Below are 24,863 nucleotides of genomic sequence, written 5' to 3'. Positions count from 1 at the left end.
CACGCCCACACAAGGACACTAATTTTCTAACTTTGGTACAGGGAGAAACTGCTTGAACAAAATACATATAGCAATAACCATAAAGAAAACCCGGAGCTAGAGGGAGATGGCTCATCAGTTAACAGCACGTTCTCTTCTTGTAGAGGACAGGAGTGTGTCCACAACAGGCAGCCCACAACACCTGTAATTCTAACTCCAGGTGATCCAAAGACCTTCTTCTGGTCTCTGACTGCACCCACAAACATGAACATGAATACACACAGTCACACAGACACACACACAGGGAGAGAGAAATGCTACAGCTCCCCTTTTCAGCAGCTGTGGTTGGTAATAAAGACCTTTCAGAGAAAACAGCCACTCTAGACCTCCATCCCCCATCCAACAGTCCTGTCTTCAGTTGCAGTCTTGCTGGGGCCAAAGGAACCTTCTAGCCAAACCAAGGGGGAAACATTGACATCCCCTAAAGGCTCTGAGGATAGCCCTATATAAAAATATAGGAATGGGGTGTAAACCTAAAGTAAAACATCCAAAGAATGATTGACTTCATCAAAAAAGTTTCTTAAACTTGTGGACAGTTGTTTAATTATGTGAAGCAATCCTTTCCCCTTCCCCAACCAGGAGGTTGGAATCCTCATGAGTGTTTTGACAGTGGTGGCAAACTGGCCCAACATCACTGCAAATCTTAGCCATGGGAATAAACCAGAGATAATTTGCTATTTTCAGAGAAAAAGCTCTCAGGAAATATTTGATATTGGTACAAGAGACTTAATGGATATCAACTACTCAGCATGTTATCTACTGCAACATATTAATGCAGAAGAATATATATATATATATATATATACACACATATATATGGTGTATTCACGAAAATGAGATTTATGTTAAGATACAATACAACCTAAAAGGTTGACATGAGTATGCTATTGTTCTTATCCATTATACTTGTTTCAGATCTTCCTACAGGGTTAGAAAAGAGATCAAAACTATAAACTTCTCCACTACCAGTTCTCAAAAAAGCAACAAATAAATAAATAAATGTTTTTCTTTTAATAAGAAAAGAGACCCCAAATTTTTACATTAAAATTAGAAATTCAGGCTGGGGTGATGGCTCATTGGGTAAGAGCATTTACTTGGTCAGCAAGCAAAAGAACTAAACTGAAATCCCAGCAGCTACACAAAAAAGCTAAGTGAGACCATACACACCTGTAACTGAAACATGGTTGGGGGAGGAGACAGGAGGATTGCTAGGGCCTTCTGGCAGCCAGTCTAGCTTCAGGTTTATGGAGAACAGATACACAGCAGGATCAGGAGTTTAATGGCAGCCTGAGCTACATGATACCATCTAAAAACATAAAATAAAATAAACATAAGACAAATGTGGTTATACACATCTATAATCCCAGTATTCTAGGAGTGGAGAAAGGAGATCACCTGTCTCTACACATGTGCAGAGTTGGTCACACACACACACACACACACACACACACACAAGAAACTCATAGTAGTACATATCTGTAATCAGTACTAGAGAGTTTGATGCAGGAAGATCATTCAGGATTTGATATAAACTTGGGTAATATAAGCAAGATCCTTTAGCCAGCACCCCCCAAAAAAACAGAGACAAAAAAAGAATAAAAATTTTATAAAAGATTATGGGGGGCAAGCTGACTCAGCAAAAAGTGCTTACCATCAAACCTCAGAATCTGAGTCTGAGCCTCAGAACTCATGTGGTAAAATGACTGATTCCCAGAAGTTGTCCTCTGACCTCCACACCTGTGCTGTGGCAATCCTTCACCCATATTCACTCACGAAAAAAATAAACACATGTAAAAAAAATAGAAACTTGCTGATAGTTTTCATTGTCAACTTGACGAAACTACAATTCTAAATGTGCTTGGGAGGGTGTTTTCAGAAGTGTTTAACTAAGAAGGAAAGACCAACCCTGAAAATAGACAGCAGTCCATGAACTTTCCCCATCTCACTGAAGAAAAGGAGAAATCATTTCTCTTCCTGATTGCTGACTGTGAATGCAACCTGTTGCTAATATTTTCCTTGTCACAGCATATTTCTCCTTAAGATGATTTTGCCAGGTACCAAGACAAGTAACTAATACATTGTTTTGAAAAAACTTTAAGCTATGATATGTGTAACTTAATGGTGGAATGTGCTTGCCTCAGCATCAGCAAAAGGAAAAAAGGAAGGAGGGAGAGAGGGAAACAGAAAAGCCACAAACTTAAATGAGATATTGGTAATACATAAAAACAAAAAGGGTCAGGGGGTACTGGTGTACATCTTTAATCCCAACACTTGGGATTATGAGCTCGAGGCCAGGCTGGTCTATGGAGCAAGTTCCAAGACAGCCAAGGATACGCAGAGAAATTCTGTCTCAAAAAAAAAAAAAAAACACAAAACAAAACAAAAAAAAACCCAAAAACAAAAACAAAAAAAACCACCAGGAATGCAATGTCTCATAAATCATTATCAGAAAAAAAATACGTGAAACAATGAAAATGAGCCATGTGGGATGGTGCATGCCTTTAATTCCAAACAATCAGGAGGTGGAGGCAAGAAAATCATAAGTCCAAGGGCAATTTTGGCTATATAGCAAGTTCAAGACCGGCATAGATTATATGTCTGAAAAAAATAGAGGATAGAGATACAGTTAAGATATTTAACGGCGTTTACTGTTCTTGCTTAGGACCTGGATTTGATCCCTAACACCCCCAACCAGCTCACATTGGTGAGTAACTCACAACCCCTAATATAATTCCAGGAAATCTGGCACCCTCTTCTTAAGCTGTGGGCATCAGTACACTGTGATGCACACAAAACTCAATCTATCATATACGCACACACACAAATACATTTTTTAAATTTTTAAAATTTTTGTGAGGAAATACAAAAGCATTTTCACAGACTGAAAATCCACATGGCCCACAAACATAAACAGAGATGATTGATTAAAACAGTAACCAGAGAAGCATGAGTTAAGATGAGAAATAAAATTTCTCCCCCTCCACCCTCTGTTGAGACAGGATCTCACTATATAGCTCTGGCTCTCCTAAAACTCACATGTAGACCAGGTTACCATCAAATTCCAAGTGATCTACCTGCCTTTGCTTCTCAGATCTGCCAAAGGAAAAAATCAAACAAATGTTGAAAAAATATAAAACAGCCAGACATGGAGGTACATACCTTTAATCCCAGTGCTCAGGAGACAGAGGCAGGTGGACCTCTGTGAGTTTGAAGCCAAATTGGTCTACATAGTGAATTCCATCTAGGACAGCCAGGGCTATGTAGACAGATCCTATCTTAAAAACCCGTCCCCAAATATGTAATAATGGAAACTCAAGCTACTATGATAACATGTTGATGTAACTATTGAACAATTTACGAAGTTCAAGATATTTCATTACTGGCATGTATGAAATTTTCTACATGTAAGCCTGAGTGTGTATGTATATAAGCATAAATCCTATAGATATACATACACACATGTAAAGACATACTGTTTATAAGAACAAAAGCCCTGGAGAACACTGGTCCACCAAAATAGTCTGGAGAGTTGGCTCAGTTGGTAGAGAACCTGGCACACAAGTACAAGGACCTGAGTTTGATCCCTAACACAGTGTAAAAAGCCATGGTGTGTACCTATAAACCCAGAATTGAAAAAAAAACATAGATAAAAGAATCATTGAGGCTTGCTGGCCAGCTAATTAAGTCAAATCAACTAGTTCCAAATTCAGTGAAACCCTGTCTTAAAAATAATATAGAAGACAGTTTGAAGAAGATTACCCAGCACTAACCTCTGGCCTAGCCATGCACGTGCACACACAATGCACATGTACCCATACACACAAAAAGTGAATAAATATTAAAAACAATAATCAAAATCAAGAGGAGGGACAGATTCAAGTATATTCCTATGATGGCTAATCTTGACTGTCTACTTAATGGGGTTTAGAATCACCATGAAAACAAATCTTTGGGTATGTCTATGAAAAAATTTTTCTAGATTAGGTTGGGGTAGGAAGACCCATTCTGACTACAGGTTATCCCATTCTATCGACTGGGGTCCCAAACAGTATACAAAAGAGAAGGCATACTGAATACAAGCTTTGTGATTTCTAACTGTGGATATGTGGTCAGCCTCTTCCTGCTCCTGCAGTCATGGCTCCCCTGCCAAAATATACTATCTCCTAGAACTGTAAGCCAAAATCAACCCTTAAGCTACTATTGTCAGGTATTTCTTTTTGCAGCAGTAAGATAAGTTAACTAGTTCACTTCCTAAAGTGGATTATTACTCAGCATAAGTAAACTATATACATATTTTAAACAAACAAACAAAAAACCCACAGAACTTTATAGAGGCTTGAAATATAGTGCAAGAGTTACGAGAATCTATTACACAATTATGAGGACCAGAGTTCAGATTACAACACCCACCCACATTAAGGAGCTCAAACACACCTGTATCATCAACTCCAAAATGTTCCAATGCCCTCCTTCTGGCTTCCATGGACACATATGAACATACACTAATAGACACATAGACACAAGTGCACATATACATAAATAAAACATTGTAAAAATATAACACTGAATTTAAAAGTTATTAAGCATTTCGATAAAGCTCTAAATAAGAAAATGATACACTGTATTATGTAGGTTTGCACATAAATATTTTAAGCACTTTTTTTAGATAGTGTCTCAGTATGTAGCCCCAAAAGACCTCAAAAGGCTAACATTCAAAATTCTCCTATTTCATCGTGAGTGCTGGGATTATGAGTGTGCATTATCACACCTGGCTTAAAATAAATAGTTGTTTGTAAATAATGTATTAATTATAAAAGCTGAAAGTTTCACTGGGAGTGGTGGCGTACATGTTTAATCCCAGCACTAAGGAGGCCAAGAGGCAAGCAATCTCTAAGGTTGAGGGCAGCTTGATCTACAGAGCAAGTTCCAGGAAAGACAGGGCTACACAGAGAGAAATACTATCTTCAAAAACAAAACAAAACAAAATAAAAGCTGAAAGGTTCACAACAGTAGGGAGACAGATGAAATGGGTCAGTAGCATTATAGGTAAATAACATTATAATTTCTCAAGTTAGCCAGTTGATATTTAAATGTTTATTATTATGCATTGTATTTTTATGTTATATATGTACCAAATATTAAAAACTTGATCTTAAAAAAAAACTTAAATTTAAATATCTGGGGCTGAAGAAATATTTCAGAAGAAGACCTGGGTTCAATTCCCAACATCCACACGGTAGCTCTAAAAAACCTGTAACTCCAGTACCGGAGGATTCAACATTCTCTTCTGGCATCTGTGGGTACTGCATATACATGATATACAGGCATACAAACACTCATACACATAAATTAAAAATAAAGGTTAAAAAATATAAGTGATTTTATACTGGTAGCTTGTGCACCATTAAAAAAAAAAAAGTCCCTGGTGGTGCACGTCTTTAATCCCAGTACTTGGGAGACAGAGGCAGGTGGATCTGTGTGAGTTCCAAGCCAACCTGGTCTACAAAGCGAGTTCCAGGACAGCTAAGGCTGTTACACAGAGAAACCCTGTGTTGTAAATAAAAAATATTTCTGTCTCTTACCTGAAAAAAACTTGCATAATGCTAGCTATATATTAGAAACTAAACACTTGCTAATGCAATAAAAATTTCATAATTACTTCAAATTAATTCCAAACATGAATTTTAGAAATCAATCATGCCTTCTGATTTGATTACATTTGATTTTATTTTGATTACATTGCTTCATTAGTATCTTTGAAAAGTAATACATCTAAATTTATACAAGAATATTTAATTACACTCCTTTACAGCTATTCTCTTATTTTTCATCAAGGTCAAAAATCTAATCTAATTTCACAAATAAAAATGACTTTTTAAAAAACAAGTTATTTACTTTTATATGCATTGGTGTTCTTCCTGTATGTTTGTGCCTGTGTGAGGGTGTCAGATTTCCCTGGAGCTAAAGTTACAGACAGTTGTGAGCGGCCATGTGGGTTCCAGGTGCTCTTAACTGCTGAGCCATCACTCCAGCCCCAGTAACTTTTTAAACAAAATGTATTCTAAAATCTATTTTATAAAGTGAGTCCTTTGCTTACAGTTGTCATCTTTTGGATCAATTAGACTATAATAATCAAGGAATCCAATAATTTTGATTCTGAAGTACAATCATATGTCAACCATTCATTTCCTTCCTACTACCTATTTATAGTTACTATTTCCTAGCAGCTCCTATAATACAAGGACCGCCTCTCTCTAACCACCATTTTGTAGCTACCTATCCATGAAGAGAAAAATGAGTATCTCTTTGAAAATAACTGCAGATAGAAAACTGGTAAAAGCAGTAGTCTTTTTCTCTAGAAAGTCTGCCCAGAATATTCTAACACCAAAACAGTCCTTTCCATTAGTATTGTTTGCCAAGCAAGTACTATGATTGGTATGAGTTTAATACTAGAACAGAGACTACAAACACATGGGTTTACATTTGATTTCCAATCATTCAGGTCAGTATAAAGCTGAAAAAGTGTGACATTCCATTTCGATTGCGCCGATTTTGCCGTGGAGCTGGCACCGGTGGTTTCCTGTGTGAAGGTAAAATTGCTGCTGCTAGGAGATGATGAACTGAGACTTTTGGCGAACTGAGAAACACAACATGGTACAAGGGACACCAGACATTTCCATGCCACAGACACCTGTCCTGTCGGGAGCAGAGACCAACTATACCAACTATGCCAAAATGTGACTGGCATCCAGCCTTCTCTCAGATCCCCCACACCCTCCCCAAAGATGACGCCCACAAATCAGATGGAAGCAGTCTTAAGAATTCGCCGCCCCAATTCCTTCAACCTGAAATGTCTAACCTTCTACTTTTTATTATAAAAAGGATCCAGGAATGTTATTCCTTTGGGTCACTTTAAGAGCTAGCCACGCCCACCCCCAGCCATTTCTGACCTGCCCCATCGCCATCTTTCTCTCTTGTGTGTTTGTCTCATGTCGTGTGCACACGTTTCTCTCTGTCTCTATGTTCTTATGTCTTTATATTTGTCTATCTCTGTCTCTCTGTTTTTTTGTTTCTTTTTAAGTAATAAATATTTACTCTTATGTTTTAAAAAAAAAAAGCTGAAAAAGTGTAACTTGATTATCAAAAGCTCAGAAACAGCGTTTTCTAAAAATTGTTAATGTTCCCATCAACACTGGGAACTGTGTGCTGTCATCTTACCAACTGCAACCTTAGGACTTGTCAAAGAATATAATTCTGGGATCAAATTTTCTATAATCCATTTTCCCATATATGTATTTATCTATTGGCTTTTTCTTTCTCTGGAGAATCCTAATACACTATGCAAATGTATATAGGGAACTAATGCTTCTAGAGCACATAAAACAGGTTCTGGTACTACTCTAGTTCTTGGTGCTGTAATAGTCATAAGAAGGTAATAAAAACCACCTGCAACTGAAACCACCCTATAAACCTTCAACTTACTGATAAAATCATGTACCAGCAATTGAAGGTTGTCTAAAATAATTAGTTCTAAGCACTGACATACTAATAGAAGACAACGTTCCAAATGATGGTAAAATGAGGGGTGAGGAACACCTGTTTGAGGATTTGGGGCATAGCTCAGTAGTATAGGAATGGCAAAACACATGATGAGGGTCTGAGTCCAATACCCAGCATCAAAAGCAAAAACATCCCATTAAATTTTGACATATGAACTATGAACTAAGATTATTTCCATCTTTATGTAACAGGGGCTAAAATAAGGCAATATTATCATTACTGAAAATCTAACCCTCATTAAAATTAGAATACATTTACAAAATAGCAAAATATAAACACTTCAATAAGGTATTTGCAATTTTAAACAATCTGAAAAATATTTACATAAAAATTAAATGTAGGCCTATAATTCCAGCACTTAGAAGGTTGAAACATGAAGAGTTCAAGGTCATTCCCAACTATCCAGTGAGTATGAGGCCAGTTTGAGCCTGTCTTAAAAAATAAAAACAAGAAAATTATCAACTCAACCTGCAAACTGAAAAAAATTATATTCATTCTATTTTCTTACTTAAGTAAATACCTTTAATGTATTAGTGACAAATTGCTTGAGAAAGTAAATGTTCTAAATGCTTAAACTAGGGCTTCTTAAACTCTTTCCATTTTTGACCACTTTTGCTTGAAAAACTTTTGCCTCACCATAGATACATAGATATATAAAAAATACATAAATCAAGTACTTGCTAATAAAAAATTATAAAGAGAAAATGGGGAGCTAACAGGTTTCACTTTATAGATCTATTATATCAGTCAATGTTATACTTAAGGTTTGTATTGGTAGACTTTATGTTGTTTTTAAATCTATTAAAAATAAGCATCGTTTAAGTTGGTTGTGGTTGCATGAGCACTTGTGAGGCAGAAGCAACAAGATCAGAAATTCAAGGCCAGCCTGAGCTACAAAAGAAACCATCTCAAAACATAAAATAAAATAAATGTAAAACAAATGTGCTGACACACACCTATAATTCCAGCATTCTAGGAGCAGAGGAAAGGTGATCACCCCTATAGTGATATATTGTTTGTATTTTAATAAATAAAGCTTGCCTGAAGATTAGGGACAAAGCAGCCATACTAGTCAGTTGTACAAACCAAGGAGTGGTGGCACACACTTTAATTCCAGGAGTCCGGAGATGGAGGCAGATGGACCTCTGTTCAAGGTCACCCTGGGCTACACAAAACTGAATCAGTCTAAAAGAGAAACAGAGCTCACATAAAGGTGATCCCAGCACTTAGGATCACAAACCTTTAATCCCAGCACTAGGGAGATGGAGACAGGAGTGATACAGAAAGGCAGAGAGAGGAATATAAAAGGAAAGAGACAGGAATTCAGTGGAGTGTGGAGCCTGAGGTTGGAGGAGAGCATTGCATGATCTCTCCAGTAGCTTGACTGCTTTGCTTTTCTGATCTTCAGCTTGAACCCCAGTATCTGTCTCTGGGTTTTTATTATTCATGCTACACAGCACAGCTCTAGGTCAGGTTTTTCTACATAGTGAGTTCCAGGTCAGCTACAGACGGACTGACACCTTGTCACACACACACACACACACACACACACACACACACACACACACACAGGTATTTGAAAAGAACTGTGAGAGGCAATTTGGCAGCTTCTAAAAAAATTAAAACACAGAGTTATAGCATGGCCTAGAAATCCTATCCCTATACACTCATGAGAATTAAGAACATGTCAACAAAAATACAAAGACTTTCAGAAGCAATTTTTGTAATAGAAAAAGTAAAAGTAAGTTAAATATCCATTAGCTGAGTAATAGATACATAAAATGTGGTGCCCCCACATGCAATATTATTCTGCCTTAAAAGAATAAAGTACTGATATATGATGCACTATGTAATAAAACATTAAAAATATATTAAAGAAAACAGCAGAGCATATATTGGGGTCTCACTATAGAGGCTGGGCTTGTTCAAACTGGCTAATCTAACCTCCTGCCTTAGCCTCCTGAGTGCTAGGAGTACAAGCATGGCACAAAACTCATATTATTTCAGTTATGTGAAATGTCTGAATTTGGCAAATTTGGTACAGAAAGGTAGATTGGAGACTATCAGAGGTAGGTGTGGGAAGAGAATTGGGAGTAACAGCTGATAACCAGAGGGTTCAGTTTTAAAATGGTGTAAATGTACTGGAATTAGATGGTTGTACAAAACTGTGACAATACTACAAACCACTTAAATGTATATTCTCACAATGTTGAAATTTTATATGAATTATAACTATCTCAATTTTTACAAGAAAATGACAAATATTGACAAACAATAAGAGCAACAGCAGCAAATCCAGAAAACAGAGGAAAGGCACTGAAGGCTTTGAGATATTCATTTGTAAAGTATCCCTCTGGCGCTGTACAGAGGATAACTGAAGAGTAAATAAATGGATAAGATCCTCTATTGCAATGGTTCAGATCCTAACTCGGACTTATATGGTGCTGATCATGCAAAAGAAATGGGCAGATATGAACAGCATCTTCAGATATAGAAATTACTAGGTTTGCTGACAGGGTATGAAAAGGAGGAGATAGCTGCAGAAATAACTCAGTCACTAAAGCACTTATAATCCAAGCGCTATACCTTCAATTTGATTCCGAGCACCTGTGTGTAAAGCCAGATTACACACAGGTGCTTACACACAAGAATGTGCTTTACACACAGATTTACATACAAGATACATACAAGAATGTGCTTTACACACAGATTTACATACAAGATACATACAAGAATGTGCTTTACACACAGATTTACATACAAGATACATATAAGAATGTGCTTTACACACAGATTTACATACAAGAATGTGCTTTACACACAGGTAAATCTGTGTGTAAAGCACATTCTTATATGAGAGCACTGGGGTGGATCTCTGGAGCTCACTAGCCAGCCACCATAAGGACATATGCTCAACTATGTTCATAGCAGCATTATTCATAACAGCCAGAACCTGGAAACAACCTAAATGCCCCTCAACTGAAGAATGGACAAGGAAAATGTGGTACGTTTTACACATTGGAGTACTACACAGCAGAAAAGAATGACATCTTGAAATTTGTGGGCAAATGGATGGATCTAGAAAATATATTGAGTGAGGTAACCCAGACCCAGAAAGAAAAATATTATATGCACTCACTCATAAGTGGCTTTTAGACATAAACCAAAAAAATAATAATCAGCCTACAATTCATAATTCCAGAGAAGCCAGACAACAAAGAGGGCCCTAGGAAAGACATACATGGATCTAAACTACATGAAAAGTGGAAAAAGACAAGATGTCCTGAGTAAATTGGGAACATGGGGACCATGGGAGAGGGCAGAAGGGAAGGGGATAGAAAGGAAGGGGAGCGAAGAAAAATATATAGCTCAATAAAACAATAAAAAAGATGGCTACTCTATTTATTGCTAGTACCACTAGATCAGAAATAGTGCTATTTATTAAATCACAGAAAACTAAAAGGGCAACAAATGTGAAAAAAGCAAATATGAACTGGACTATAATGTCAGATTGAGAAAGTGGCACCAGCTGGGTATAGTGATACACTGGTCATAAATAAATCACAATTCATGTTCTACTCTTAGAACGGTATAGTCCTGAATACCTATTCTATAGTCATGCTCTGAAGAGTTAAAGAATGTACTCTTAGCCGGGTGGCGGTGGTGCATGCTTTTAATCCCAACACTCAGGAGACAGAAGCAGGCAGATCTCTGAGAGTTTGAGACCAACCTGTATACAGAGCGAGTTTCAGGACAGCCAGAGCCACACAGAGAAACCCTGTCTTGAGAAACAACAACAACAACAAAATGCTTTAAACAAAGGTCTGACTCCCTGTTTTTAAAATAAATGACCACTAGGGCTAAAGAGATGATAGCTTGTTCTTCTTTCAGAGGACCTGGATTCGATTTCTAGTACCTACATGGTAGCCCATAACCATCTGTAACCCACTGAATCCAACATCCTCTTTTGTCCTCCAAGGGCACCAGGCATGCATGCATGTGTACACACATGCAAAGCACCCATGCACATAAAATAAAAATAAATAAATCTTTAAAAAACTAAAATAAATGACATAAGTACTCAAGATTATAAATCACTACCCTGGAGCTACGAAGTTTCTGAAGGTATCTTTGAAGGTATCTATCCATTACTTAAACCATACAACTGAAGTACATAATCACATAATTTTGTATGAAGTAGTAATTTATTACGTCAATTGTTAATATAATTTCAGTTCCCATTTTACTGTTCCAAATCAGGAGGGTAGAACACTGGAATCATGATTTCAGAAACAAGTTTATGGAAAAAGTTGTACAGCTGCTGCAGAGACCTAAAGCTATCTGATAGCCAGTTTTAGCATCACCTTTATAAACTCTAAATTTTATCATAGAAAACAAAGCACTGAAAGGCAAGGTTGTACTCTTCTCCCGATGTTTGGGCTAAATGCTGGTGTTCCTTCCCTCCCAAATTTATATGCTGAAGTCCTAACTCTCATTGTGATATTATAGTGAGACTTTGGGGAGATTAATTAGGTAATGTGGATAGAACTATGAGAAATGGGATTAGTATTCGTCATCTAAAACAAAAGCCAGTGCCTCTTTCCAAATGTCTACTTCATATGCTATTCAAGAGGGCAAAGGCAGGAATGATGGTGAGACAGGGGAATCAGGAGTTTGAGACCAGCCTGGGCTACATTGAGGTTTGCTAGTCAATTAATTAAGTCAAATCAATTAATCAATCAGATACTAATGATTTATTGGCTTCACATGAAGACTGACCTTATATGTATATCTTCAGTCTCAAGAAGAGAGCTTGTATCTTATAACCCTTTATAGTCCTTAACAGGACACTGAGTATTCCAATAAAAGCTTATGACTCATATAACATTTTCAGAAAAGAAGCCTAAGCTAGGCATAGTGGAACATACCTATAGTCCCAGTTACTTGAGAGGCTAGAGACCCACCCTTCTTCATGTGCATGCATGTGTCCATAAGTGCGTGCATGCATGCGTGAGTGTGTGTGTGTGTGTGTGTGTGTGTGTGTGTGTGTACCTGTACATGTGGATAAATGTCAGATGTCAGCCCTCACCTTACATTTTAGGGTTTCTATTGCTGTAAAGAGACACCATGACATGGTAACTCTTATAAAGGAAAACATTTCAATGGAGCCGGCTCACTTACAGTTCAGAGGTTCAGTACACTATCATCATGGCAGGGAGTATGGTAGCATGTGGGTAGACACGGTGCTGGCTACACTTGATCAGAAGGCAACAGGAAGCGGACTGTCACACTGGGTAGTATCTTGAGCAAATATGAGCCCTCAAAACCCACCTCCACAGTGACAGGCTTCCTTTAACAAGATCACACCCACTCCAACAAGGCCATACCTCTTAACAGTACCACTTCCTTTGTGGGCCATTTTCTTTCAAACCACCAAATTCCACTCCCTGCCTCCAAAGGCTTATAGCTATAACATAATGCAAAAATGCATTTAGTACAACTTCAAAAATCCCCATAGTTTATTACAGTCTCAACAATGTTTAAAAGTACAAAGTTCACAGTCTCTTCTGAGACTCAAGCAATCTGTTAACTTTATTCCCCTATAAAATCAAAATAAAAAAACAGATCACATACTTCCAACATATAATGGCACAGGATATCCATTACTATTCCAAAATATTCGGAAGAGAGCAGAGTGAGGAAATACTGCACCAAAGCAAGACTGAAAACCAGCTGGCAAACTCCAAACCCTGCATCTCCATGTCTGATGCCATAATGCTCTTCAGAGCTCCAACTCCTTTCCTAGATCACTTTCTCTTGAGCTGGTTCCACTCCCTGTTAGCAGCTCCCTTCAGCAAGTATTCCCATGAATCTGGCATCTCTAACATCTTGGGGTCTACAAGGCAATTCAGGCTTTAAATTCACAGCTTCACACAATGGCCTCTCTACTAGGCCTCCATTCACGGACACCCCTGATACATGCCCGGCCTCAGCAGCTCTCTTTAGATGGGAAGGCAAATTCCATAACCCATTTCTTCTATCACTATTCCCTTTATTTCATTTCTTAATCTGCCTCCTTGAATATAGGATTTAGCAATCTATTCCACTTCTGAGTGTCCCATACATTTTGTGTACTATTTGCTCAGCTTGCTCTTTTTCATTAAAAACTTTCATCAGAGTGAACACTAATAACCATGTACCAGACTCTACTAAGCTTTTTTGAGATTTTCCTTGCCAAGGGAATTAATCCAAAACTTCCCTTTATCCTCAGGCAAACTTTTCAGACAACAGCAAAAGCAGCCACATTGTATACCAAAATATCACATACTAAAAGTCTTCTCTGAAACCTCTTGAGCCATTGTTTTAACAGTTGAAATCATTATCAGCATCACTGTCTTCCATGTTCCTACTAGTATGGCCCATTAAACAGTGCTTAAAGCATTCCAATAATTTCATAACCAAAGTACCAAAGGCCAAATTCCTCAAAAAAATGTAAAAAAAAACCCCACAACAACAAAACCAAACATAGTCAGGCCTGTCACAGCAATACCCCAGTCCCTGATACCAACTTCTGTCTTAGTTAGGGTTTCTGTAACTGTGAAGACTCACCATAGTTATGGCAACTCTTATAAAGGAAAACATTTAATTGGGAGCAGCTTACAGTTTCAGAGGTTCAGTCAATTATCATTATGGTGGGGAGCGTGGTGGCATGCAGGCAAACATGGTGCTGGATACAACTTGATCAGAAGGCAACATAAAGTGGACTTTCACACTGGGCAGTATCTTGAACATATAGGAGACCCCAAAGACCACGTCCATAGTGGAACACTTCCTCCATCAAGATTACACCTACTCCAACAAGGCCATTATTTCCTAACAGCTACTCCCTTTGGGGGCTATTTTCTTTCAAACCACCATGCTTTCTTTAATACAGAGACTACTTCTGCTTTGGTAAGTGGGCTTCTGAAGATTCTCCTGTCTCAGTCTCCAATCTCCCAGTAGGGTTGGCACTGGGATTTTTGACACTTGAACCACTGCATCTGGTTTTTATGTGGGTTCTGGGAATCTGAATTCAGGTCATCAATCAAATGCGTTTACACACTGAGCCATCTTGCCAGCTTATATTTTCTTTAAAATAAAATGAAAAGGAACTGAAATAAATTAAGTTGTGTACTATACTATGGACTCCTTAATCCACATTGCCATAAAGTAGATTGTGAAGCTTAAAGGACATCCCCATTGCTCTCACAGCAGGTATAGCTTACATAATATTCCCTACCCAGCTGTTATTTGTGACAGTTCCCTATTGGCTTCTGCTCCCTGGTGATCTACTATACTGCTGCAGAATTGTTACTTTTCCTTCACAACAGTAAATAGCCTCAAACTTGAGACCAACCAGAAATATATTTCTGGAGAATTCCCTGATTATTCAACTCAAAATTCATCCTGAAATAAAATAATACTTGTAAGTATTGCCTTAAATTTATTAGCCCAATAATTCAATAATTTCTCAGCCCCCTCCCCACATGTGTGTGTCTGTGTGTCTGTGTACAAATATATATGGGAGGTATTACAATTAAAATACTCATCAGTGTGCTTCCTATATGGAATTATATTACCTAAAAGGTTCTTTATATTTACTGCCTATGAACTATGGTATGTGTAGAATGAGATGTGAGAAAGGTGCAAATGAATGTTGGGAACATAAACAAATATATGGAACAAGAAGAGCTCTGGACAGTTATGAACATCCAAATAGAAATCCACGAACTTGGTGATGCTCCAGAGAGGAAACCAGCAAGTGTTGACGCTAAACTGGCAGAAACATCAATACTTCCTGGCTCCCCCACTGGGTGCATCAATTTGCTAGCGGCAGGTTGCTCTTCTGCGGCAAATGACAAAGAGGGAATACTGTCAACAATATGAAAAGAAATGACTCATTATTGGGAAGCATAGTTGAGGTAGCACTGAAAAGGTATGATTTCTATTCGTATCAGATACAGACTCAACCCCAATGCTGATCAGCTTACTGATTTTGGAAGTAATTTTCTTTCAATATCAATATTTCATAGCAGCCTTCAAACAGGGTTGAGATTTATTTCACAACACAACTGCAAATCCTTCATGATTTGCAATTCCTCTGCCCTGTGCTCCTATTTTTGGATATATGAGACAGGGTCTCTTGTTGCTCAGACTATCCTAGAATGCAGCGTATAGCTGAAGTTGGGCTTTGAGCTCATCATCCTTCCATCATTGGGTTTGCAGGCATGCACCACCATGCCTGGCTTGTTCTGCCTTTGTACTACCTTATAGTCTTAGTACTAAATACTAAGTAAGGGTTACTCTGAATTCAGATAATCTACACTTACCACAGTGAGTAAAATGACATAAATCAAATGGGCACATTGACACATACCTACAACCCCATCACTTGGGAAGCTAAAGCAGGAGGATTCAGTGTTCACGGTAACTTGGGCTAAATAATGAGGCCAGGTCATTCTAAGCTATAGAAACAACTCTATCTCAAAAACAAACAGAAAGTAATACAAAGCTCTTCTAGAGTTAATTCTGCATCTTTGGCTTTCAAACTAGATTTGATTTGTTAGTGGCAGTAGAAAATGTCTTATTAACTGTACTTAACAAAACATACAAATGTACTTATAATTTTAAAAGCTGAAGATAGTATATTAATTACAGGTTTATGAAATGCCAAGAAAAGGGTATGATTTAAAGGTTGTCTTTCTGATGAATAGAGAAAAATAGTTTCAGCATAGTGCAAACTTCTTCTGGTCACTTAGTGGGACGTATAATTGTTATTTTTCTCATTCAAAATAATAACATAGAACACCATCCAGTGAAAAGAATATTATTTTCCTCTGCTAAATGATTTTTTAAAGCTTAGTCTAAAACACAGAGGCTTCTTAGTAGCTGTTTTTACAAATGATTAATTAATGATTCATTTTGTGTTGTTAATTCAGTTCAAAACAACTCACAAGTACTTACTAAATATCTATGGCTTACCTTTGCTAGTATAAAATCATTGTCCAATGCACTGTTTTGAATTTTCTAAGAATATATCAGTGAAGCAGACTGGACTAGGAACGTACTGTAATATTAATACTTCAAGATAATAAGGACTAGAGAAGTCTAAGAAATAAGTGATACCTGCTTGAACCAGGGTCAACCCTCTCACATTCTATTAAATATTTTGGGCATGAAATCAATGATAGTCTGTACATTACAAATACAATCAATTTCCTAAACCAGATATTGTCAATCCAACACCATTTTTTAAAAATTCATCTTTTATAATCAAGAAATCAACCAATCTGGCAATCCATCCATACACTCCAGTAGTTGAGGGGCTGCCTGCCAACATGGATGGGCATCCTGTGCCCATATCTGCAGTGCTGAACACTCATTCATCATTAATCTGCAGTAGTATGAACATATGCTGCAGCTGTACTAGTGTGTTTGACTTATGGTCATTGCTGATCTTTACTTATACCAGGTCAGAAAACAAGCCTTGAGTGAATATAAATAACTAGCAAAGCACACCTAATTTGCCTGGAACGTCAGAATATTCTTCCATCCAACCAGAAAAAGCATACAATCTCCGGGATTTCCGATATCTCAGAGGCTATCTTTTTTAGGCAATGCAGATATACAGGAAACTCAACAACACCAGGAAAAAGAAGAAAACGTGTTTTTATTTTTCATCGTATATGTCTGCCCTCTTTGAAAGAACCGATCAACCATGGCTGATAAGCAACCAGTCGTGGCTTTGTTCACTCAACAAAACAGTATTTAAATTTGCCAAACAAGCTAATTCTTTGAACAACATAAAGAAAAAGGGTTTCTTCTAGGGGCCACTGGTCATACTACCCCACAAGGTGATCTAACACCCCTTCTGGCTTCCATAGGCACTAGGCATACATGTGGTACACAGACAACATGCACACAAAACACCCATACCCATAAAATTAAAGAATTATTGGAAAATAGTTACTCTTGCATATACTTTTAATGTCAGCACTCAGGAAGTAGGTGGATCTCTATGACTTACAAACCAGCCTGTTCTATATAGTAAGTTCTAGGCCATCCAGGGCTACATAGTAAGACCCTTTCTCAAAAAAAAAAAAAAAAAAGGAAGAAAATGGCGGCTGGGGGAGCAGGAGAAGAAGAGGAGACCAGAGGCTCTGTGCTAAGATTACTACTTCATCTGGAAATGTGCCTAACAGGTATCTTTGTTGCAAACAGCTGTATAAAAGCTCTGGAATAGAAGATAGAAGATTTACACATAAGATTGTTTTACCATCATAAAAATTAAAATAAATTGCTAACCACCCCCCACAAAAAGACTACTCTGCTTGCTCTGCCAGAGGACCCAGGCTCAGTATCCAGAGACAAAACATTCATATACTGAAAAATATAAATAAATTTTAAAATGAAGGTTGAAATATTAGCAATACAAACAAAATCAACAAATAAGAAACTCTTACTGAAGGCATCCAGCAGACACTCTCAGTTTTGGATTGTTTAATTAATAAATGAATACTTGGGTAGAAAAATCTGCCTTTACCGGTGTAAAGCTATATTTCAAGTCAGACATGGTAATACATGCCTGTAATCTCAGCACTTGGGGGGAGGCCCAGGAAGAAAGATTTCAGAAGTTTGAGAATAGCCTAGAAGTACAAAGTGAACAGGCTAATCGTGGTTATGTGGCAAGACTCTTTCAAAGAGAGGAGAGAGGAGTGGAATGGAGAAATGAAACTTATTGATTCATCTTTTTCCCCCCAAGTTGCAGTGGATCACTCCTAAACTTATTGATTCATCTTTTCCCCCCAAGTTGCAGTTTGCAAAAGGGTCAGCTTAACAACTATTTTCAAAAGAACAATTTCTCAAGTATTTCAAAGGTGTCAGTCACAATTAAATTTTTATCCAGCATTAAAGCCACTAGAAAATAATAAATTATACAATCTATTTGGGGTATTAAGACAAATAAATAGCAAATATATAACATTAACTTATTCATAGAGATCAAATTGTGTGGGATACCAAAAATTATACAAGTGTAGTCCTCTTGCCTTCTTTAGTTATAGTTATGAATATAATAAAGCATCTCAGGATAGGCATCTTGTCAGCATTACTTATGATATATTCCCTATCACATTGCCCAGTGAGAAGTAGTTGCTTACTATTTGTTGAGTGAAATAATGCTCCCTATATCATAAAATGACTAAATCACCTACAAAAGAATATATTATAGTCAGTATAGCTTCAGTAATCGATGTATATACTGCAATTCCTAGAAAACAACTAATTGGTGCATGGTTTACCCATGCCCAACGAACTAGAACTCCTCATTCTTTTTTACATGCCAGAAGAGGGTACCAGATCTGATTATAGATAGTTGTGAACCTCCATGTGGTTGCTGGGACTTGAACTCAGGGCCTCTGGAAGAGCAGACAGTACTCTTAACTGCTGAGCCATCTCTCTAGCCCAAACTCCTCATTCTTAAATTACTCTGAATAAGAACAGGGCTCACTATAAACCACTGATCATACATAAAGATTATTATCTATGCGAAACATTTAAAAGCTATATTCTCAACAGTTATTCATTAAACATCTTCTAAGTACCAAGTATAGTGTTAAAAGCCACCCCCAATTGCTTTCCATTCAGAAAACCCTCCTTTCTCACACTGCAGTTTCTCCTCCAACTATCTAGAAAAAGTTAATTTATTATATACAATATATGCCCTAGGGATTAGGGCTTCTTTCCCACTTGAGAAAAGCAAGTCTAGAAAGCCATACAAATTAAAAGGCAATTATAAAGAATGCAATAAAGTAAAAAGGTTGCTTCTAGGTAGGGGCAAGTTCAACCATCAGAACTATCTGGTAGATGTCAAAATGTATAGCTCTATATTACCAATTATATAAATGCAAAAATACTGCAATACATATATGCAGATATATTTCAAAACACAACAAAATAAGTGTATTTGACATTCAACAATATCAGGACAAGTTTATTATGAAATGAAATAGACAAAAAACTTATAATTACCCTTATAATTTCATAAGGAAGCCAAAAACTTTCTTGCTTCTGGAACATTATTTTGCTAACTACCTTTATACATTTTGTTTTATTAAAGGGGCCTTACTCTGGACTCAAGGTAATAAACCAGCTACCTATTTCATTAATTTTATCTTGCATTTGTAGCCTTATTTAAAATTTTCATTCTTCTTGATGCAGCCTAATCTTCCCCAGTCTCTCTGATAAGACATTTTCTTTGTAGAATCAATTCAGTTTAAATACTTTTAGAATCAGTGATACAAGTTTACTCTAGTTTTCCACACTACTGATAAGCTTTTATTATCAATGATCTGTACTGTCCAATATCCCTTCAACAAATTAAATTGATAGTACCCACTCAACAAAATCACCTAATTTACTTTAATCAAGATATTTTATTTGAACCTTTAGCAAGAATTAATTTAATAAACTAAAAGAGAGAAATTTGTGACAGGCTGTCAATAAGCCTTGAAGTCTATGACTTATGAAACTTTAGACAAAAATATAAAATTCCTATAACTACAATTTTTATTAAAAGATGGGATAACATCGAAGTCCACGATCTAACTTACATCCTAAATTTTAACTAGTCCAGACTTCCAATTAAATATGCCTTTGAAGCAAATTAATTGGACAGACAAAGCTATTATTACATATTTGTTGTTTTTACAGAGATGTTGACTAGGAACACGTAGTGCTCTTAAGACACCCCACAGGTCTAACTCCCAAAATGCCGTACACTATGATCCACTAATCTTCCACTACAAACTGTCAAAACCTGAGAACAATGGTGCAAGTCTATAATCTCAGCACTAAGAAGGCTAAGGGAGTGGATGGAGAGAGTTCAAAGTCAGCCTAGACTATGGAATAACACTATTTGCAAAAAGAAATAAGCTAGATGTTGTGGCAATTGCTCCACAGGCAGAGGCTAGTGGATCTTGTGAATTCAAGGCTAGGTTGGTCTACTACAGAGTGAGTTCAGAACAGCCGGAGCTAAATACGAGATTCTGTCTCAAATCAACAAAGAAACAAACAAAAACCCACAAAAGGTTGCCTAAAGGAAACTGATGCTGGCAGCTATAGAAACCACCTGCAATTCTAAGATTTGGGAGGTGGAAGCAAGGATCAGGAATTCCAGGTCATTGAGTTTAAGTCCATCTGCACTACATGAGACTCTCAAAATTTTTTTCAAAAGTTGTAATTTATCAGGAAGGACAATTATTTAGTGGCAAAGATGTCATGCCATGGCCTTGTCTTTTAAAAGTACAATTAATCACTATTTCTCTTAGCTCAAGAATAGAGGAGCTGGGGAAGAAAATGACATTTTAAAAATGACTCAACAAACACAACTGAGCTATATGAAGATGAAGTGATTCCTAAGTGAGTCTTACCTTCCATCACAGGTTTAAGATACAAAGGAAGTTCTATTTTAGTATATAGTTCTCTAATGTTCAATGACCAACAATACTATACTTTACATAACATTCGAAGTTAACTTCAGAAGAATGACTGCCAAAAAAGCCCTATCTTTAAAATCTTAAAAACAATTGTAAGGGTAACACAATACTTGGACTACATTTACTGGGCTGTGTAAATTCCAATTCAATCTTTAACTTACTGATCTGGTGACTTAAATGTATATATTAGTAAAAGAATGTGCTCCATGTAGATGACAATAGAGCATGATTTAATATCTAAGGGATTTAAAAATTTGTCCACTCCACACCCCAAATTTAAAGCCATTTTTAGCAGTGAAAATTTGATGGTATATTCAGTGCAAAGATTTGCAGTTTAATTCCTTGCTCTAGGCCTAGGGCTCAGACAGAACTCCTAAGAACCTTCCAGCTTATGACACTGGAACAAATTCCTAGGACTTATCATAGTCAGGACTGTGCAGCAAAATGTATGCAGCTGGACATCTTAGTTGAAACAATGAGGTCAAAGCTCCCTTTCATATTAGTAAAAGTGAGTCTATGCAGAAATCTTGGGAAAAATGCAAGGTACCAGCAGGCTGGCACTCAACAACTGCTGCAAATTCTACTGCATGCCCTAGCTTTGTGGGCCAGCAATGCTTAATTTTTACAGCTACAATGCAGATCACTCTCAGCAGAAGAAAACGGCTTTTGGATCAGCACTGGTTGTGTAATTTCAAATGTCCAAAGCCTTAAAAAATGGAGATGGAGATGTCAGCATCTTAATTTTGAGCTAATGAATTAACATGACTCAGAGACCAGTTATTTTGCAACATATGAGTGCCATGTGAAAAAAATTACCCTTTTTCCTACGCATTACAATTAGCTTTCTTGTCACCTTTCTCTTTTTATCACCCAAAAACAACACTTCAGAATCACAAGAACCTATGTGAAACAGAACTAGGAGGTACAATGCTCTTTTACAGTCTCAGGCTAAAAGTGAGAACAAATTTTAGTCACTTGCTTCAGCAAAGCATCCAGCACAATGCATTTCCCAGGACTCTTGAGATCCTTGGTTCACACAACCTTTGCTGCTCAGTGCCACAGGTACTAATCAGCTCCACCTTCGTTTGCGTGTTTCTGAGCGAAAGAAACGTTTACCAAAACCTTAACAGAGTATTATTGCGCCGATGGTGGTATCCTAAAAAGGGACGTATTAAGCATGATTATTAAGGAGGGGACATTTGCGAATGTTCCAAATATACTGGGAAAAAATTAAGGGCAAATTCATCTGATCTACGAAAAACATACCAGCAATGACTTCATTCGAAATGACTTCACAAAAGGTACCAAACTGTCAAGTTCTTAAGTCTATCCTAGAGTGCAAGGGACGCACTCAGCATTTCCCCTCTAACTACAGAAACATAAAATAAAATTTGAGGCTGACGGCTTTCTTTCCTATCCCTGGCAGAAATAAAATCCTATTCCCGCCACCTCCTCTGGAAATTAGGGAAGTTGCTACAAACAGCAGCGGGTAAGTAAACTGCTCCACTTTACTCCGTCCTTAAGGAACCCTGGGAACACTCAGGTTGATCCAAAAGTCAGTAGCAGCCAGCAATCTCTTTCCCTCCCCCTCCCACCGACCCCGTGCCAAACTCCTCACAAAAAGACAATTCCCTTTCTTTTCGGGGGGCGGGGGAGAAGCGGTAAGGAGGGGAGCAAGGTGGCCAGAGGGGCCGAGCGGCACGTTAGATCCCAAGTCTGGAGCAGCCGGCCGGTCTTCCGCGAGCCTTGGGCTCCAGGCTCCGCAGCGCTGGCGCAGCCTCCCTGCCGTCGCCCGGTCCCAGCCCACCCCGCCGGCGGCCCCGGCTCTTTATCTCGCCCTCAAGGTGAGCCTGGAGGCGGCGTCCTCAAAGTTTGCCCGGCCTGGCCCGCCGGGACGGAGCTGGGGCGAGGTTGGGTCCTGCTGTAGCCCCGGGCTCCCGCGGCCCCCTTAGCTCTTCTTTTGGGCCACGGTGACAGATCTAGGTTTTACCTCCATGTGCTCGTGGCAGAGGAAACAAAAGAAAGCTTCCTCCTAGATAATCAAACGCCATCTTCCACTAATTGGGAAACTGAGGGATCCCCGGGGAGCCCCCACCCCACCCCGAGGTCCCCGCGTCTGCCGCTCCAAGGCGATCCCTGGTCCAGAGGCAGAATTCCTCGGAGCCCCGGGAAGCCCGGACTGAAAGGTCCAGGAGGCTGGGGTGGGACACCGGGAAGCCCCACCTGCCTCCCCACCCAGGCCACCCGAAGCAGCATGCTTCCGTTAAAATGGAAGGGGGGAGGGTGGCGCGTCCCACTAGTCCCCCTCGCACATCGACTCCGGAGGAGCGGAGGGGCCAGAGAGCCGGCTTCTCCCCCGGTACCGCCGGGAGCCTCCGCAAGTGGACTCACCAGGCGATTCAAGGTCCGGCGGAACATCGCGTCCAGAGCTGCGGGCTGCCGAGGCGGGCTCCGTCCACGGGGGCTGTCTGCGAAGGCGCCGTCCACAAAACACACTGCGGCGTGGGCCCGCGGCGCCAAGCGGCCAGCTAGCTCGGCTGCCCCGCCGCCAGCCCGCCGCCTGCCCTCCTCGCCTCTGCGCGCCCCCGCCCCCGCCCGCTCGCCGCCCCGCCCTCCCCGGGGCCCGCCCCCAACGAACCCCGGCCCGCCCGGCACGGGGGCGGCGACCCCGTCGCTCCCCTTATCTGGCCCCAGCACCGCCAGGCGCTCCCGCCGCAGCCCGCCTAGAAGCGAAGCGAGCCCGGCGCGCGCGCGGGGAGGGATTGGGGGCCGAGCGCTAGGCTCGCCCTGCACGGGGGAGTGCTCCAGGCTCCCCTGTCAGCGCCGGGCTCGGCACCCCGCGCCTTCCACTCGTCCTGCTGCGGAGCCCCCCGCCCGACTCCCCGCTAGCTTCAGCGGGGGGCGTCCCCGCGCCTCGCTCGCCTGACACGACTCCCCGGTGTCTGAGGAGCCCCGGTCTCCCTCACCCCGGCCCTAACTCGTCCGCTTCTCCGCTTCCCTCGCTGCCCTTCGTCGGCCCCGCGCTTTCGCCCGGCACTTCGGGCTGAGGGGGAACCTCGCTGCGGCCCACTTGGAGGCCGCCAGGCGCCCCGCTTCCTCACCGGGAGGGGCAGCTCTCGGAGGAAACACTCGGGACTAACGGGCGACTGAGGAGACCCTGACGGGGCGGGGCGGGGCGCGGGCGGCGGGAGTAGTTACAAAAGCCGCCCCCTCCTAGGCTACAAACGGCAGAGGCTCGCCTCTCGGTTCCCACCGCCGCCGCCCTCCCTTTCTCGTATTTTGGGGCTTTCTGGTCTTTGCCTGGGTTGTGGTTTTCTTCCGTCCAGCTACCCCACCTCAGCCCTCTTACTTCCACTTTCTCTGAGAGGTTGTAAAGTAGGGCTTTGTGTCGCTGCCGCTGCGCAGCGGGGCGGGATTTCCCTGCCGCCCTCGCCTCGATCACCCGCCCTTTTCGATGTTCCTAGTGCATCCTGGGAGTTGTAGTCCAATAGTTCTCTCTGCCCGCTATTGCGGGCTGGGAGCTCCCCCACACGCCCGACTAGGGTTTGCTCACAGAGTTGCAGAAGGAAGCTGCGGAGACTATAGGGCTGAATCAAGGTTCTTCTCCTTACCAGCTAGCTGCGTGTGGAAATCAGAAACACTGGGTACACATTCTTAGCTGTGGGAACTGTGATGAGGATAAATTCAGCTCCGAATGCTGAAAACCTTACTCAGAACTCGACCTTTCCT

At 39.9% G+C, this 24,863-nt stretch overlaps 1 protein-coding gene across 1 annotated transcript in view; it reads right to left on the bottom strand.

Annotated features, from left to right (window-relative positions):
- Atp11c (ATPase phospholipid transporting 11C (ATP11C blood group)) overlaps positions 1 to 23,684 on the bottom strand; it is a 181,357-nt gene extending 157,673 nt beyond the window's left edge. Inside the window, exon 1 of the mRNA XM_048457770.3 lies at positions 23,526 to 23,684. Within this exon, the coding sequence (XP_048313727.2) occupies positions 23,526 to 23,552 (27 nt within the window). The 5' untranslated portion in view covers positions 23,553 to 23,684. The remainder of the gene's footprint in view (positions 1 to 23,525) is intronic.
- Positions 23,685 to 24,863: the final 1,179 nt, after the last annotated feature.

This window comes from Myodes glareolus, chromosome X (genome assembly GCF_982192425.1).
Source record: "Myodes glareolus chromosome X, mMyoGla1.1, whole genome shotgun sequence".
Taxonomy (NCBI): Eukaryota; Metazoa; Chordata; class Mammalia; order Rodentia; family Cricetidae; genus Myodes; species Myodes glareolus.
The sequence above is the reverse complement of the archived record's forward strand: the minus strand, read 5'-3'. Positions and strand labels throughout refer to the sequence as shown.